The 18,282-nt window shown below is 42.0% G+C and overlaps 2 protein-coding genes across 4 annotated transcripts; both read left to right on the forward strand.

The window, feature by feature from the left end:
- The first annotated feature begins 578 nt into the window (after positions 1–578).
- On the forward strand, positions 579–8,417 carry pmt (phosphoethanolamine methyltransferase). Of its 3 annotated transcripts, XM_080901156.1 has the most exons (13): positions 606–662; positions 1,312–1,454; positions 2,210–2,381; positions 2,755–2,910; positions 3,646–3,782; positions 3,975–4,126; positions 4,251–4,439; positions 5,977–6,066; positions 6,170–6,259; positions 6,353–6,475; positions 6,599–6,730; positions 7,014–7,130; positions 7,255–8,417. In XM_080901156.1, the coding sequence occupies exons 3-13, from the start codon at positions 2,221–2,223 to the stop codon at positions 7,363–7,365; spliced, it is 1,458 nt and encodes a 485-aa protein (XP_080757282.1). In that variant the 5' UTR covers positions 606–662; positions 1,312–1,454; positions 2,210–2,220; the 3' UTR covers positions 7,366–8,417. The 3 variants fall into 3 exon arrangements, with proteins under 3 accessions (XP_080757281.1, XP_080757282.1, XP_080757280.1); XM_080901155.1 differs by lacking the exon at positions 1,312–1,454 and having other exon boundaries at positions 579–662; XM_080901154.1 differs by lacking the exon at positions 606–662 and having other exon boundaries at positions 1,235–2,381.
- A 1,186-nt stretch (positions 8,418–9,603) lies between these two features.
- Positions 9,604–16,714, forward strand: LOC308408667 (uncharacterized protein). The gene is made up of 2 exons (XM_080901034.1): positions 9,604–9,677; positions 9,983–16,714. The coding sequence occupies exon 2, from the start codon at positions 10,282–10,284 to the stop codon at positions 16,102–16,104; it is 5,823 nt and encodes a 1,940-aa protein (XP_080757160.1). The 5' UTR covers positions 9,604–9,677; positions 9,983–10,281; the 3' UTR covers positions 16,105–16,714.
- The last annotated feature ends 1,568 nt before the right edge of the window (positions 16,715–18,282 follow it).

Here is an 18,282-nt window from a genome sequence, read left to right on the forward strand (position 1 = left end):
CTGGATGCTGTTTTGGCTTCAGAACTGCCTTAATTATTTGCGGCAAAGATTCAGAAAGGAGCTGAATACATTCCTCAGAGATTTTGGTCTATGGCATTTAGTAAAGTAAAACAAAATAAAAGAGTCTGATCTCTTTGTACGATTCAGTCTGGTTTAAAACAACTTAGGCCTACTTAATGTTCAGTTACACACTCTCTGCAGGCTTTTTGAATTGTTTATCATCGTTTAATGGTTTATTAACTTATTATTATTAATGACAAATTAATTGTTTTATTTTACTTATTAATTCTACTAATTTCTCATACATTTTTAATTGCATACTTAAGTAATATATGTTATTCACTAACTTCTCATAGCTCACAGCCTGGGACCCCACTGGCTGCTAATGCTTTCTTTATAAAGAGGGCGAAAATTAGATATTAGCAATTAACTGTTAATTACAGTTTTCATAAAGCCTTGTGAAAACTGTGGGCTACTTACACTCCTGGCGCATTTCATAACCTCACGCTTTCCACCTTAACAGTATGAGGCAATCTTGCACAATGTTGCGCGTGCCGCCAGACATTTTCCACGTGTCAGCACAACCGAGACGCGACGAGCCGGGAGCCGGTGAGGCAGACTGCCGCGGGGAAATACACGAGGCAACGATCGTGCAAAAAGATGTGAGTGCATTCTGTCAACTTACTATCTGTGGCTGACATGTCTCCCAGGGATTTTTCTGGACGTCTGTGGTGTGTTGTGCACGTAGGCTTTGCATTATGCCCAGTGTCAATGCAAATCCGTTCTATGTTCTCTGCAGACCCTTGTTCCCACATGGTGATTCGTGTGTGTGTGCTCCCCTCCCATGCCCTCGTATTGGGCGCATCCTAATGGCCAGTTTCCTACCTGGCGACCACCTCCTCCACGCGCCACGCTCGTCCCGTTATTTAAAGAGCCCACACACGAAGTGACATCTGCTTTCTGTTATATAGGAGATCGATCGTTAATCATCAGACTGATTTCTCACTTCATAGATTAATTTTACAATAATCAACCAAAAACCACAATGGACAAAGGTATGAGCAGATCAAATGTATTCATTTTGTTTATTTATTTATTTATTTATTCATTTACTACTGTGAAACTTTCTTGAAAAGTTGATTTAAGCCAGAGGGAGCTGATTACACCAAAGTTTGGATTTTGTTTGAGCTGCTGTGTTATTGTGTTGTAATTGTTCACTCAACTGGTGGAAGTAATCCTACTGTGAGCTCTGTGCTGGAATGTGATGGTGATTTGAACAAAGCTGTCAAATGATTTTCTTTTAACCTGCAGTTATCCCTCAAAAAAGGACCACGAAGATTGTCTCTCACCCTGTTATCACCTCGTCACTGGAATCTTAGATTCCACTTTGCCGCGTTGGCGTCATTTAGCCTGTGGATGTGTGTGTCTCTGGTGTAAAGCACATGGGGAAATTTGTGAGTGAAAGCGGTAGCCTGATGTTTACTGTCTTATATGCTTGTGCACATTACTGTGCATGGTTTTCTTGGATCTCTGTAAAATTAAAGAATGAATGGGGGATTTCAGGTGGGTGGAGGGGCGTTGTGGAACAACTGTAGTATAATCTGTCTTTTGACAAAAGGCAGCTAAAACCTGTTGTGGAAATAACAGCATGTCATATTAACAAAAGCAAACAAAACCAAACTTTGCAAACTGTGACAGCGAACGAGTGTAATATGAAACTGATTCTGGTTTAATATTCTGTCTATGTGCCAAATGAGTGTTTTGGGATTGCTTAATCAGGTTAGATTAATGGTTAATCTGTGTGGCCACAGTGTTTGTGGGAGTTTATCTCAGAAGAATCTTTAGCCTAAGGGGTAGAGCCCTTTATATGAACATTTGTCAAACTTTCCAAAAGCTCACATTTGAGTGAGTTAAATGAACTCAGATTGTTTTTTTCTCTTTAAAAATAAATTTAAAAAATAATTTACATCTTAAATAACTTAGAAGTAACATGATTAACCTGATGATCACTTCTTTTTTGTCATATACTTGATAGATGATTCACAGACAGGTACCCTTGAACTTTGACACATCATCCCATGGGAATTAAATCTTAATTGCACATTCATAAATTGTAACTGCATTGCCATCATTATTAGTGTCCATACGCACACACCCACTTACACACATATCTAGCTTCTTGCCAACCCTGTGTGTTCTCTTATGATAGTTCGTAGCAATATGACAGAGTTTTGGAAGGAGCACTCTAAGGCTGCTACAGTGGAGGAGATGATGCTGGATTCTCGTGCCAAAGAACTGACTCAGCATGAGCTGCCAGAGATCCTCTCCATGCTGCCTAGCCTGGAGGGATGCAAAGTGCTGGAGCTGGGAGCAGGAATTGGGTGAGCACACAGCTGCAATAGACTTAGAATCCTGGGAAAACAGTACAAGAAGACAAGAAAGTCAGTGCTTTAAAAGACAGGGATTTAGTAGAAGAAGTATAAGCTAATGGAGTACTGTAATATTTAATAAATGTTTAAAATGGCATATTAATGATGGAGAAACTGAACTCACAGATCATTGTTCATTCAGTAGGCTAGTTCCAGTCATTATACGAATGTACTGTTTACAAGGTTGGGGAAACCTGCAGTGTCCAGATGAACAGAATCAACTTTTTGGGGTTCAGACTTCATTTAGTATAAAGATTTATGACTGAGGAGCACTCGATGAATATATGTAGCAAAAGTCATTTTATATTCTTATGTTTGCATCCAGTCGTTACACCAAGCACCTGCTGACCAAGGCAGCCCATGTGACTGCTGTGGACTTCATGGAAAGGTTTATAGAGAAGAACAGGCAGAAAAATGGCCACCATAGCAATGGTACCTTCCTCCAAGCTGATGTCACAAAGCTGGATGTTCCCCAAAACAGGTGTGTGTTAAGATATCGTCGTTAATATTTAACCTCACTAATGGCGTGGTTCGATGAATGGCACTACTGTGAGTCAGCTGGTCTACTGGCCTGATTCTGAATTATCTCAAGAACATCTGGATAAACTGTCAGAAAATGAGTATATTTAACATACGCAGAAGTGGCTTCAGCAGAGGCTTACCTTGGAAACGATAAAGCTGACATTTGCCCTTTTAAGTGAAATGAAATGACACATTTTTTCCATGAAATCTATCTTCCTACATCCTGCTTCTAGCTTTCTCTTTGAGGGCTTGCACGTGCACATCTGTAGTGTCCCTATGGGACCTTAAACATGCAGAGAGCGAAGAATCACCCCTTTTGTCAGCTATGGCCCACAGATCAAATAGTCTAGAGGGGAGAGTCTGCAGTTTCCAAGCCAAAGGCATCTTAGGAGGAGCATTTAGTAGAAACTGCCTTAACTGTAGCGTATGCTATCATGAATCCCAGTGCATAGAAAAGGCAGAAGTACTATGGCCACAATACACATTCACCACAACTTTGTCCACTTCCCCAAAATGAAACATAAGTTAAAAGGTCACCGTTTCCAGCACACATCATAGGTGTACAAGTGGAAGTAGTAACTCTGAAAGGAGCCAGTTTCGAAAGGCAGAGAGACGACACACACAGCTTTATTTGTTATATACTGAAAATACTGTTGGTTACTGTGATAAAAGAATGATGCTTTTTTTTCCTCAGCATTGATTTTATCTTCTCCAACTGGCTACTGATGTATTTGAGTGACGAGGAGCTGAATTCGGTTATGCAAAAAATGCTTACCTGGCTGAAGCCTGGAGGCTTTCTGTTTTTCAGAGAATCCTGCAACCACCGGTCAGGTACAGATGCAGAATTAAATTCAATGTTTAAACCTTTATGCTAAATGAAGGTAACTTAAGAAAGATTGTATGAAGTCCTCTGCCTGTATATTTCAAAAAGATTTAATTAGATGTCTGTACACCTTCTTTTAACTGCTCACTTTCTATGCTCCATGGAGATTAGTTTGTTTTCATTCATAATTTTCTACCAAGGTGACAGTAAGATGGATTTCAACCCCACCTGCTACCGTACTGAGGCACAATATAGCCACATGACTACAACAGTGCAAGTGACGGAGCCAAAAGAGGGCCAAACGTTTGGTTTCGACATTGTCTTGAAAAAGAGAGTTCAGACCTACGTTGAGGTAGAGACATTTGAGTCATATTAGGATTGAAAAAAGCACATGGCAGTTTCTGATGCTGGTGTGTGGACATGTAGTTTTACTACTACTTATCTCTGTCACCTTCTCATCCATCCAACACTTACAGATGAAAAACAATCCAAATCAAATCTGCTGGTTGCTAGAGAAGGTCACTCGCTCCTCGAACAGCCAGAATGGATTCAAAACCTTCCAGCAATTCCTGGACAACCAGCAGTACACCAAACGTGGCATCCTGCGCTATGAGAAGATGTTTGGGGCTGGTTACGTCAGCACAGGAGGGCCTAGCACCACCAAGGTAGGCAAATCCCAAATAATATGGCTGGATGCAAATGATAAGTGCGTCTTGGAAGGAAATTTAACAAGTAAAATGCAAAAATATGATTTTGAGTTATAAACACAATTACAGAAAATAACACAGAAAACTGCATGCTTCTGTAAGTATTCAGACCTCTGAGCGTCTAACATTTTAGTCTGGTGCAGAATTTGCATTAAATGCACTGGCAATTTTATTCAGACCCTTTTTGGTAGCAAAGACTGGAAGCGAACGGCTGTTAAATTGAAAGATCTAGCCTAAGATGCACTTCTCCTGTTGTCTAGCAACCGCAACGATATCAGCTAGAGCCGCGGTGAATGACTGAAATAGAGAAAATCTTTATTTTATGTAATTTATTTTACTTTTATTGCAGAAAATTGTGATGTTTCATCTGCGTATGAGCTGAGAACACCACAGCCATGGGCCGAGTTCCTTTAGCTAACAGTTATCTTAACTTTAGTTAGTAAACTAGTTTGCTAGTGTAGCTCACAAGACTAGTCTCATTTCATTTTGAAGGTACAAATACGTCTTAAATTATTGATATTTTATTATAAATAAAAGGGAGCATCTAACAGGAGAAAGATGATACAGATACATGACTTCTTATATAGAATACTATAACACACACTTTAAGTTTATGAACGTGCAATTTACAGGATGAGAGCTTATGTAAATATGACTTCAGCACATCCTGGTTACATCAGTCTGTTTCCTTACCACAGTTCACGGGTCACATGTTTGGTCCTGGAGAACACACTTACCTCAAAAAGTGAACCGTCTGCTCGTTTTTTCCCAAAACATTTAAGTACATTTGGCTTCACACTGGCAAACAGACGCAGCTTCAGCAGAAAACTAACTAGCCAACTAACCAACCAACCAAAGCACGCAGGACCTGTGCCGCATTAAGTTGGCCAAAAGTTAGCTCAGTTCGGCTTTTTAGGATTCTTCTCTGCTGAACATTTGATAAAACTCAGCACTTACTATTAAAGGTTTATTTCTGGACTGCTTTGCTTAAACCGGTCACCATTTTTTCCAAAACGTTTCTTCAACCTTAAAATCGTAATGAATTCTGGGATAGGGTGGGCCACGAAGGTCTATGTCATCTGATGCCATTTTTTTTGACATTTTAGTCTGATGCCAGAGGCTGTTTTGAGCTCATGTCTGAGGACGTTTTTCCTGAGACCTGCAGATGTCCTAAAACAGGGGTGTCCAAGGTTTTAGATGTGTCCTTGATCCAACACAGCTGATTTAAATGGCTAAAATACCTTCTCAACATGTCTTGAAGTTTTCCAGAGGCCTGGTAATGAACTAATCATTTGATTCAGGTGTGTTGACCCAAGGTGATATCTAAAACCTGCAGGACACCGGCCCTTGAGGCCTGGAGTTGGACACCCCTGTCCTAATATGTACACCGTAGTGGCCTCAGTAACTATGAAATAAAAGTTTGTAGCCAAAATAACCTTTACAAAGTTGGCCTCAAAGCCAGGCTGAATCAAAGACAACATTTTTGTGCTAACAGGAGTTTGTGGACCTGCTGAACCTGAAGCCAGGACAGAAGGTTCTGGATGTTGGTTGTGGCATTGGTGGAGGAGACTTCTACATGGCAAAGGTAAGAGCAACCAAGTCACAGGCCACACTTACAATGTTGATTTTAGGGCACTTATCATTATTGTAAAAGCTATAACTGTGGCAATTATTATGTGATTTTTCAGGCATTTGGAGTGGAAGTGCTCGGCTTGGATCTGTCAGACAACATGGTGGACATTGCAATAGAGAGGGCAAAAGCAGAGAATGTTCCATCAGTACGTATGTTATTCTGTTGATTACAACACCAAAGTTAATGGCTGGACTAATGATTTATTTCCAAATCTTTAATGGTATTTACTGTTCCTCAGGTACGGTTTGAGGTTGCCGATGCTACAAAAAGGACATTTCCAGAAGATTCATTTGATGTGATCTACAGCAGAGACACAATTCTGCACATAGATGATAAACTAGCCCTCTTCAAACGCTTCCATGTGTGCATCTCTTTAAGTCTAAATGGTTTCATTTCATGAATTTCCCAACTTTTCTTGTAATTTGTAGAGAAAAAATGATACAGCACTAAATGTAACAAACATCTTGTTCTTGTTGATATCCAGTCATGGTTAAAGCCAGGCGGACAGTTGCTTATCAGTGACTATTGCTGTGGGAAGAAGCCCTGGACCCCAGCATTCGAGGCCTATGTGAAACAAAGAGGCTATGTCCTGTATACGCCTTCAGAGTATGGCAAGGTAAAAATACTCGTGTATAAAAATGCTAGTAGTTTAAAACTTTGGACTCTTTTCTGATATGTAGATTATATTTTCTGTTTTTGCAATTCAAAATCCTGTTTAACAGTATAAGCAGTGCACTGATCCACTTATGAGTAAATGTGTTTAGAAGAATATAGAAGCAGCCAAATTTTCCAACATTATGTCCAGAGAATAGACTTTGTATGTATGTACTACTGCAGTCCATCAGTTGATGGTGCTGTCCCCACACTGCTTAATCCCTCCTCTGCCTCCCCATCTACAGTTCATTCAGGAGGCTGGTTTCAGCAAAGTTCGAGCCGAAGACCGCACAGCCCAGTTCATCGAAGTGATTAAGACAGAGCTGCAGAGAGCAGAGGTCATTAAAGATGAATTCATTAAGGTGGGAATGCACAACCACAACCACACAGTGTGTCAAAGATTGCACCTTCATAATTGTGTTACGACAGAAAGCTAAATTCCTCCTTTAGTGTGCCATCCAACACACCTGTATCTTTTCCCTGCAGGAATTTTCTGAAGAGGATTATTTTGAAATAGTGAATGGATGGAAAGAAAAACTGGAACGTTCCAACAGTGGAGACCAAAGATGGGGACTTTTTCACGCGACAAGAGACTGAGCTGTTGAAGCTCGCCGTGTTAGAGATAATAAAAGAAAAAAGAAACAATGTTTCTGCTACATTATTCTTTTTCTGGGTATCCTGTTGTCTTTAAAGCAAATCACTGACAACTCTTTCATTATTTTCTGCCAATATACCTTTAACTAAGTGATCTACACTTTGCCATCTTGCATTTCTAGTGAGCAAATATTTTTGGGAGTATAACAACAACGGAGTGTAAAAGAAGGTCCAGACAACTGCGCAGAGTAATCAAGGTTTATTCTGATTAAGCAGGTTGTTGGTGTCCAATTACTTAAATGTAAACAAGTTGAAATGAGTTCTTGAACTAAAAAAAATAGCACTGTTCTCAACCGCAGAGGCAAAATCAATTGACAGCAGATTGATTTTTGAAGGAAGATGCAATGAATTATTTCTAGTTAAATTAACAGGTGCATGAATTAGTTAACAAACAGTGTATTGCAACAAGCTTGAGTAGCTAATACTGAGCAGATAAACCTGAGGAAAACAAATTCAACAGGAACCAGTTAAACTGGTTGAAGCAGTCAGCTCATCTTTTCTGAGCTGGATTGCCACATTAGGTAGCTCCACATGTTTGATTTGGCAGAGTTTTATGCCACATGCCCTTCCTCATGCAACCACAAAAAAATTTCCATCTCCTTCCAGGCAAAATAACTAGAGATCTTTTGTTTGGTAGGCAAATGTGTAAACCACTACAATAAGAGCCACGGTTGGTAAAGCATTGCAACACCTCCTAAATCCCAAATGTTTAATTAAATACATAGTTTATCATTTCTTAATAAAAGCTGGAATAAATCAGTCTCATGCATTCTAAAGAAAAATGCCAATAAATAAAAGATAAGTACTCCGTGTTTACCATTAACTGCTTCTTCAAATATTCTTGTATGCCACGTTGATCCACTGTGCAGATTTGCAATAATGATTCTGATCCATTTTTAAGTTTGTGTGTTAACGCAGCAGATTTTCCTAAATGCAAAAAGACTTCTTAACACTTTATAATGCCACTGTTAATAAAAATGAATCGCTAACTTTAGTTAACAGTGTATTACAACAGTCATTATTATTGCTGCTTACTGTTTGGTCAATAGCTGGTTTGTAAATCACTGTAAGTTTGCAACTGATGGTTATAAAACGTGTTTGGCTATAATAAAGCTGAAGCCTCTGTTTCTAATACAAACCAATCAATCATGACCAGAAGCTGTGGTTTGTGTCCTCTTTCACTTACAGTTTAATTTTCATTTCGGTTAGGTTTACAGAAAGGTTGTGGTTTGATTTGAAATACAAGTTAGGAGTGAAACCCCTGTCACTATTGCCATGACACACGCATCACTGCTTTACACCCAAGCACGCCTTGTGTGTAATAAACAGTAGTATTTTATGTCCTGGGAACGAAAAGGAAATATGTCATCAGTGATTAAGCCTATCCTACAACACATATATTTAATAAAATATAATATTGATTCTACAATTATGGCTGTTGGCAAAAAGATATTTCTACAGTAAAGCAATGAATCTTTTTAATTTGAATAGTAAAATATACTTTGCTGCGTAGCCCTTGTTAGTATCGTTTTAGATCCATTCTTACCTGAAAACACTGCCTTAATTCAACAGGGCACAGATTCGACATCCTGGTGGAAACATTGCTCTCAGATTTCACTCTGTATTGGCCTGATAGAATCACACAGTTGCTGCAGATCTGTCGGTGGCACATCCAGGATGCAAATTTCTCATTTCACCACAGAGGTTCCAAAGGTGCTCTACTAGATTGAAATCTGGTGACTGCAGAGGCCATTTGAATTCATTTATTAACTCTTTATGTACAAACTTAGTTTATATGTGGACTCAAACACTGTATTTATCATTCAACAAATATCAACATGCAGAATATGAAAATTTTCTTATCATCAAAAGCTAAATAGTTATCCAAGTCACTACTAAGTGACACTTACAATATTTATGAATTATGATTTATAGCCCAAATCATGTGTTTTTAGATTTTTTTTTTATTAAATATTCATTTGCATATATGAGTTTTTAAATTTTTATTGTATTTTCTATATCCATACATCCATTATCTTCTGCTTATCATTATCAGGATTGTGGGGAAAAAAACCTCACCAAAACATGGTGAGGTTTTTATGCTGGCATTAGGTATTTTCTGTTCTGCAGCAGTTTGCCCTCTAGTGGTTGTTTTTGTGTATTTTATTTACTCTGTAAGATCGAGCCAGAGGCAGTTTCACCTCCATTAATCTGTTGCCATCCATGCCTTCACAAGCTGATAAACGGCATCATCTGTGAGTAATATTGTTTGTTATCACTGAGACAACTTGTGTGCATTATTATTTGTTGTGAAGGCGTGATATAGTTTGTAGTTAGAATTTAATTTGAATGCATGTATAACCTAAGCTAGTGAGGTTAAGCTAGCTCATATGTCATGTGGTTTCTTTAACGTTTTGATCATGAGTGTGATTTCATTTGATGTTTTATTCGGGCACTCACTAAGCAGATAAATATTGTGCTCATATTTTTTGAATATGTGTTTGTTATACTGTATATTGAGGCAACATTTTTATTGGTTTATTTCTGGTTTTGTCAACAGTTTCACACTTTTTCCTTATTAAATCATCCAACTCAACACATTGGCCTGTTCCCTGGATTTTGATTAGGAGAGTGTTTAGCTGTCTGTATAGCTGAGTCTACGTTCACGAGGACAACGCTTAGTGAGGACAGAACAGTGAAAAGATGAATCATCACATCAAGCTTTGAAGGAATCTCGGCAGCCTATTTCTTCGCCACCAGTAACCACTAAGTAGAAGAAAAACATCAAAGAGGCTACGTTCGCTTCTTCTGTATCTTTTTACGGGATTTGAAGACCCATTCACCTGCCTGTATTAAACGATGTCCAGCTCAAACCCTATTGACGCCGATATTCAGAGCCTGGAGGTTAGGTCAGAGTGTGCTGCCTCAGCTGCATTTTCCAAGCAAAGTTCAAATAAATCTTCAGCTAGTGCCGCTGCTGCTAAAGCTCGTGCAAAGGCGGAAGCTGCACGCACACGAGCAGCCTATGCAAAACGTCAAATAGACATGCAAGTGGAGAAAGCACGCATAGAGGCTACATTGAATGCACTAAAAGAAGAGTGTGAAGCTGAGGCTGCCTCAGCAGAGGCTCAAGTGTTTGAGGCTGCTGCGGATTTAGACAACTGTGACCTTGGGAGTAAAGCCAGTCATGCTCAAGCAACGAAGCAGTCATTACAGCGAACTGGTGAGTTCATCCAAGCACATTTCTCTTCAGGGCAGAGTTATGCTTTAGCTCAAAATGAGAAAGAAACACAGGCTGCTGCTTCTGTACCACAACACAGACACCTCCCAGATATCAAAGTTCATTGCGTCAGTCGTGACACACAACAGCCGTATCCTTCTGCTTGCTCGGCTGAAGGCCTGCACCCAGGCAACCAGAGAAAGAATCGCCCTGACCCTCTGCCTTTTAACACAGATAGAGATGTCCCCTCCATGCACACACATCGCTGCACAGACTCAACAAACCAACTTCCACCCCGCTCACCACTGGAGGCTCAAGGTGTATCTGAGTTAGCTGTATATCTGGCGCGTCGAGACCTTGTCACAGCTGGACTAAAAGTGTTTGATAACCAGCCTGCTAGTTATCTGTCATGGAAATCTAGCTTTGTTAACGCTGTGGAGGGACTTAGCCTCAAACCTAGTGAAGAACTGGACCTGCTCATTAAGTGGCTTGGTGGGGAGTCGCTACACCACGCCAAGAGGATAAGGGCAGTTTATGTCAACAATCCATTCATGGGTTTGAACATGCTTTGGCGAAGGCTGGACAAGTGTTATGGCTCTCCAGAGGCCATTGAAGCTTCTCTCTTCGATAGATTGAACCACTTCCCAAAGCTTTCAAATAGAGATCACCAGAAGCTTCAAGAACTCGGAGACCTGCTCCTAGAGATCGAAGCTGCTAAGCAAGAGGGATATTTGCCAGGGCTCAGCTTCCTAGACACTGCAAGGGGAATAAACCCTATAGCGGAGAAACTGCCCCACAATGTCCAAGAACAGTGGATAACTCAGGGGTCTCGCTATAAGAGGGAGCACCAAGTTCCATATCCCCCTTTCTCATTTTTTGTGGACTTCGTGTATAACCATGCAGAGATGAGAAATGATCCTAGCTTTGCTTTTGCTAACTTCAGTTCAGCTGTGTTCAAAGGTGACGGATCCTTCTCCAAACAATGGAAATCCAAACCTCCTTTATCCGTAAGTAAAACTGAGGTAGGAAACCCCCCCACCTCTCAGTCCTCCAAAGGACTCACCGTTGATCTAGACAGAGAGTGTCCTCTCCACAAGAAACCTCACTCCCTCAGGAAATGCAGAGGCTTTCGAGAAAGACCACTTGCAGAGCGAAGACGCTTCCTGGTGGAGCACTCCATATGTTTTAAATGTTGTGCTTCAGCAACTCACCAAGCTAAAGAGTGTAAAGCTGACACCCACTGCTCTGAGTGTGACAGCGACCGGCACATTGCAGCACTCCATCCTGGACCGGCACCTTGGGCTCCAAGTTCCAGACCACCTTCTGCAGAGCATGGTGGGGAGCCTACCGAGTGTGTCACTGACATAGCAGCCTCTTCATGCACAGCCGTGTGTGGTCAGGGTCTTAAAGGTAAATCATGTTCCAAAATCTGTCTGGTCAGTGTGTATCCCAAGGGTCGCCCAGACCAAAAGGTGAGGACATACGTGATGCTGGATGACCAAAGCAATGTGTCGCTAGCCAGATCAGCATTCTTTGACATGTTTGACATCCAGGGTGAGGCTTCCCCCTATACCCTCAAAACATGCTCAGGAATCACCGAGACTGCTGGAAGAAGGGCCTCTGGATTTATGGTGGAGTCAGCTGATGGACAGTTGCACTTATCATTGCCGACTCTTATTGAGTGCAACCTGATTCCCAATAATAGGGACGAAATCCCTACTCCAGAAGCCGCCCAAAGCCACAAGCATCTCAGGTGTATTGCTGACAGGATCCCTCCTCTTGATGCGTCAGCTGAGATACTTTTGTTACTTGGGAGGGACATCATCAGAGTTCACAAAGTGCGCAGTCAGCGTAACGGCCGTCACAACGAACCTTATGCCCAACAAGTGGACCTGGGTTGGGTAATAGTCGGTGACGTCTGTCTCGGTGGGGCTCACCGGCCGACTGTCAACACATTCAAGACCAATGTCCTTGAGAATGGACGACCAAGCTACTTCAAGCCTTGTGAGAACAGGATCATCTGCAAAGAAAAGTTCATAGAGGAACAGCTAATATCCCCTGACACACTGACTTCCAGTCGGCCAAGCTTAGGTGAGCTGGTCTTCAGCCATTCAAAAGAGGATGATAAGCTGGCACCCTCCATCGAAGATGAAATCTTCCTCCAGATCATGAACAAGGAGTTCAAGAAAGATGATTCCAACAGCTGGGTGGCTCCCCTGCCATTTCGTAGTCCAAGACCACGTTTACCAAATAATCGAGAGCAAGCCCTCAGCCGACTGATGTCACTTCGCCGTACCTTGAATAGGAAACCGGAGATGAAACATCATTTCATAGATTTCATGGAGGATATTTTCAAAAATGGACACGCTGAGCCAGCTCCTCCACCAGAGCCTGACAAAGAGTATTGGTATTTACCTTCCTTTGGTGTCTATCACCCCCAGAAACCGGGAAAAATAAGGATCGTCTTTGATTCAAGCGCACAGTTCAAAGGCATCTCATTGAATGATGTGCTCTTACAAGGCCCGGACCTCAACAACACCCTAATTGGGGTTCTCATGCGTTTCAGAATGGACCCAGTGGCTGTGATGACAGACATTCAACAGATGTTCCACAGTTTCCTAGTGAGGGAGGATCATCGGGACCACCTCCGATTCTTGTGGTTTCGTAACCACCAACTTGATGACAAAGTGCTGGAGTACCGCATGAGGGTTCATGTGTTTGGTAACTGTCCCTCGCCAGCTGTGGCCATTTATGGCCTGAAGAGGACGGCTATGGAGGGTGAAGAGGACTATGGACCCGAAGTGCGGAGCTTTGTGCACAGACATTTCTATGTTGATGATGGCCTGAAATCTTTCCTCGGTGCAGAAGATGCCATCAAAGTGCTGAAAGGTGCACAAGACATGCTAGCGCAATCCAACCTCAGACTACACAAGATTGTGTCTAACAGTGTTGAGGTCATGAGGGCATTTCCAGCTGAAGATCTTGCTAGCAACCTGCAAGACCTGGACGTGGGTCAGGACTCCCCTCCCATGCAGCGCAGCCTGGGTCTTGGTTGGGATCTTGCTACAGATACTCTAACTTTCCATGTGGACTGCGCAGAAAAACCCTTTACACGTCGGGGTGTGTTGTCTACTATCAACAGCTTATTTGACCCGTTGGGGTTCGCTGCTCCCTTCAGTGTTCAGGGCCGCCTCATTTTGAGAGAACTCACTACTGAGACTTGTGACTGGGATGCACCACTGCCCCGAGAAAAGCTTGAACAGTGGCAGAGGTGGTGCACATCTCTTCAAGACCTAAGAGAGTTGAAGATCCCAAGGGCCTACACAATGGTCCCACTCTCCACAGCTCAGAGCAAGGAGATCTGTATCTTTTGTGATGCATCTACCAAAGCTATTGCTGCTGTTGCTTATCTGAGAGTCACAGATGCTGCAGGACATAGCGAAGTTGGATTCCTGTTTGGGAAAACAAAGTTGGCACCTAAGCCTGACATCACCATCCCAAGGCTTGAGCTCTGTGCAGCCGTTCTTGCAGTGGAACTGGCAGAGGTTATGTCTGCAGAGTTGGACATTCAGGTAGACGACATCAAGCTTTTCTCAGACAGTAAAGTAGTGCTTGGGTATATATTTAATGACTCTAGACGGTTCTACGTCTATGTTCATAACAGGGTACAAAGGATCAGACGTTCAACCAACAAAAGCCAATGGAACTATGTTCCTTCTGATGTCAACCCAGCTGACCAGGCAACTAGAGCGATTCCAGCTAACCAGCTTGCAGCTTCCTCCTGGTTGTCTGGACCAGCCTTTCTTGTAGACAAGCAACATTGTCACTTAAAACAGGAAGCTTTCAGCCTAGTTGAACCCGCAACAGATGTGGAACTACGTCCAGAAGTAGTGACTTGTGCCACAAATTTGTCATTTCAGCTGGGCAGTAAACGCTTTGAGCGATTTTCAAGTTGGAGGTCACTCACCAGAGCTATTGCCAGGCTCTGCCACATTGCTTACTCCTTTACAAGGGCAGCAAAAGAAGGTCCTTGCCACGGTTGGCACAACTGCAAGCTGCTTTTCAGTCCAGACCAGCTGCATCATGCAAGGATCAGAATTCTTCTTGCTGTCCAAAGGCAGGTCTATTCAGAAGAAATACACTGCTTACAAAAGGGAGGTCAGGTCCCTAAACAGTGCTCTCTCAGCAAGCTTTGTCCTTTCATTGATTCTGAAGGTCTTCTCCGCGTCGGAGGACGACTGAAAAAGTCACAGCTCACAGCAGAAGAGGGTCAGCCAGTTATCATGCCTGGTAAACATCATGTTACCTCCTTGCTTATCAGACACTGCCATGAACAAGTCTGCCATCAAGGACGACACTTGACGGAAGGCGCTTTGAGGAGTGCTGGTTTCTGGATTGTTGGAGGAAGACGGTCTGTCAGCAGTTTGGTCTACAACTGTGTGACATGTCGAAGATTGCGTGGGAGAGAGGAGGAGCAGATAATGGCAGACCTGCCTGCTGATCGCTTGAGTACAGATCCTCCGTTCACCTTTGTTGGATTGGATGTGTTCGGACCATGGTGTGTCACCTCAAGGAGGACACGTGGAGGGCTAGCCAACAGTAAGCGTTGGGCAATCATCTTCACATGTATGAGCGTGCGTGCCATACACATCGAGGTCATCGAATCAATGGATTCATCCAGCTTCATTAACGCTCTAAGACGCTTCTTTGCAGTTAGAGGGCCTGTCAAACAGCTAAGGTCAGACTGTGGTACTAATTTTGTTGGAGCCTGTCGAGAGCTTGGGATCACTTCCAAAGGCTGTAACAACAAGGAAGTGTCCAACTACCTGTCTGATCAGGGCTGTGTATGGCTGTTTAACCCTCCCCACTCTTCACACATGGGGGGAAGCTGGGAGAGGATGATCGGTGTCACACGTCGGATCCTTGACGCAATGTTCCTCAAGCTTGGGTCTTTTCAGCTCACACATGAGGTCCTGACAACATTTATGGCAGAGGTAACTGCAATTGTCAATTCCAGACCACTTACTTCAGTGTCCACAGATCCAGACGAACCTCTCATCCTCACTCCTGCTATGCTGCTAACTCAGAAGATTGCTGTACTTCCTGTTCCTCCTGGTAACTTTGATGATAGTAATATCTTCAGACGTCAGTGGCATCAGGTTCAAAGCTTGGCCAACACATTCTGGGAGAGGTGGAAAAGGGAGTACCTCAGTAGTCTACAAGGTCGAAAGAAATGGAGAACGGAGAGACCTAATCTCATGGACGGAGACGTTGTTCTAATGAAAGACAATTCACTGAAGAGACATGACTGGCCCACAGGACTGATCACAAGGACTTTTCCAAGTGACGATGGGAAGGTCAGGAAGGTCGAGGTGAAAGTTTTCAGAGACAGTGTTCCAAAACTTTACTTAAGGCCAGTGTCTGAAGTTATACTCCTGTTGCAGAGAAACTCTGTCAAGTGATGTGCAGTTTGACATCCTGGGGATGTCAGGTGGGGAGTATGCTGGCATTAGGTATTTTCTGTTCTGCAGCAGTTTGCCCTCTAGTGGTTGTTTTTGTGTATTTTTTTTACTCTGTAAGATCGAGCCAGAGGCAGTTTCACCTCCATTAATCTGTTGCCATCCATGCCTTCACAAGCTGATAAACGGCATCATCTGTGAGTAATATTGTTTGTTATCACTGAGACAACTTGTGTGCATTATTATTTGTTGTGAAGGCGTGATATAGTTTGTAGTTAGAATTTAATTTGAATGCATGTATAACCTAAGTTAGTGAGGTTAAGCTAGCTCATATGTCATGTGGTTTCTTTAACGTTTTGATCATGAGTGTGATTTCATTTGATGTTTTATTCGGGCACTCACTAAGCAGATAAATATTGTGCTCATATTTTTGAATATGTGTTTGTTATACTGTATATTGAGGCAACATTTTTATTGGTTTATTTCTGGTTTTGTCAACAGTTTCACACTTTTTCCTTATTAAATCATCCAACTCAACACATTGGCCTGTTCCCTGGATTTTGATTAGGAGAGTGTTTAGCTGTCTGTATAGCTGAGTCTACGTTCACGAGGACAACGCTTAGTGAGGACAGAACAGTTTTTTTTATTTGTTAAAAATGTACTGTGTAATTTAACTAGGGGGAAAAAATCCCACTGATGATGCAGAAGTCTCCAAAACTGACAAAACCCATGTATCAAATATGATACTCTAGGCCTTAAGGGGTTAATGCGGGCAGACACAACGTGCTTCACTCAGTGTTCTGCAGGATGTTTATTTCTATGGCATTCTGTGCCCTCTCCACCTAATGACGTCTGTGTTTACAGGCACACAGTGTTTTAACAATCACGCCTCATTCGTGCTATTTTTGTCATCGCTCTCTATTTTTCTGCATTTCCTTTATTTCATGTATGAATCCACAGTGAATGTGGGACCTAACATTCTACACAGACCTAAGTCATCTTGTTTATGGCAGACTTCGTATACAAAGATATAGATATATTTATATCAAAGATAAAGATATATTTACTGTTCCAAGTATATCTTGGAACAGTAAATTACACAAATGCACTCAAATGAAGAGTTCATTTCTGTGCCTCTCTGATATGATTCCTATAGAAAAAACATAACTGACTACATACATACACAGTATATTTTTACAAGGGTTCAGCACTGACGTGCATTCTTCATTTTAAATGGCCATAATAACCTGAGCTCTTTTATTGGGAATGGGAATGAGTGCTTCAGAGCGAAGTACAGAGCATCTCCCTATCACCAGGGTTACTCACTGTAGCCATGGTTACTCATTGTCAACTGCGTGTGCAGGTTGAGAGGAGAAAGTGCTGCTGTTTAGGCCTGGCATTACTTTGAGCAGCATGAATGATTTTAAGAATCAATAGATTTATTTGTATTTTTCTCAGGTTTCTCTTGATGGTCTAAATAACTTTGTTATGATAAATTATTTTATTTTATTTATTTATTTTTTTTTTCAGATTAGGCCTACGTGAGAAAATGAAGGTCAGACAGGGTGTGAGGAATATGTGTGAATCGTTGACTCAGTGTGTGAGAAACAGATTTGTAGCAACGAACATGTCAGAAGCACTTCACCAATTCACCCCCCTGAGTTTGTATCTAATGCAGTGGCCATTTCATGCCCTGTGTCTGCTACAGTAGCAACAGGAGGCAGCTCCTTCCACCTGCGCCTCCCCCTCACTTTGTCTTTTTTTTTCTAAAAAAAAAACTTCTTCTGCTGAAGTGCTTTAGCTGGTTAGCAACCACCAGTTTGTCAGATCCAGACCAATCATCAGTGACAGCTAACAGGTGCTGACGTTGGACCTAAAGGAGGAATGCTCTGCTGTGATTGGTCGGACAGAGATGGGAGTGGGGCTTCGCCCCAGATAAATTGTGGCAAACACATACCTAAATACAGGTTTCCTCTAATAAACATTTCATTCAGCCGGGAGATCAGAGGGTACTGAAAAAACATCTGGAAGTAGAGCCCCGAATACCCATGGGTAACGACAAACCTGTGTTCAAGAAACCAGTTTGAGATGATTTGAGCTTTGTAACATGGCGCGTTATCCTGTTGGAAGCAGCCATCAGAAGATGGATACGCTGTGGTCATAAAGGGATGGACATAGTCA

Source organism: Rhamphochromis sp. 'chilingali' (assembly GCF_963969265.1).
Source record: "Rhamphochromis sp. 'chilingali' genome assembly, chromosome: 13".
In the NCBI taxonomy this organism is placed as follows: domain Eukaryota; kingdom Metazoa; phylum Chordata; class Actinopteri; order Cichliformes; family Cichlidae; genus Rhamphochromis; species Rhamphochromis sp. 'chilingali'.

Excerpts from the sequence above, each read along its gene's own strand:
- pmt (XM_080901154.1), top strand. The coding sequence starts at position 2,203 with ATGATAGTTCGTAGCAATATGACAGAGTTTTGGAAGGAGCACTCTAAG. Across the intron at positions 4,440-5,976 it reads GAGGGCCTAGCACCACCAAG|GAGTTTGTGGACCTGCTGAA; the intron begins GTAGGCAAATCC and ends TTGTGCTAACAG. Across the intron at positions 6,260-6,352 it reads AAGCAGAGAATGTTCCATCA|GTACGGTTTGAGGTTGCCGA; the intron begins GTACGTATGTTA and ends ACTGTTCCTCAG.
- LOC308408667 (XM_080901034.1), top strand. The coding sequence starts at position 10,282 with ATGTCCAGCTCAAACCCTATTGACGCCGATATTCAGAGCCTGGAGGTT.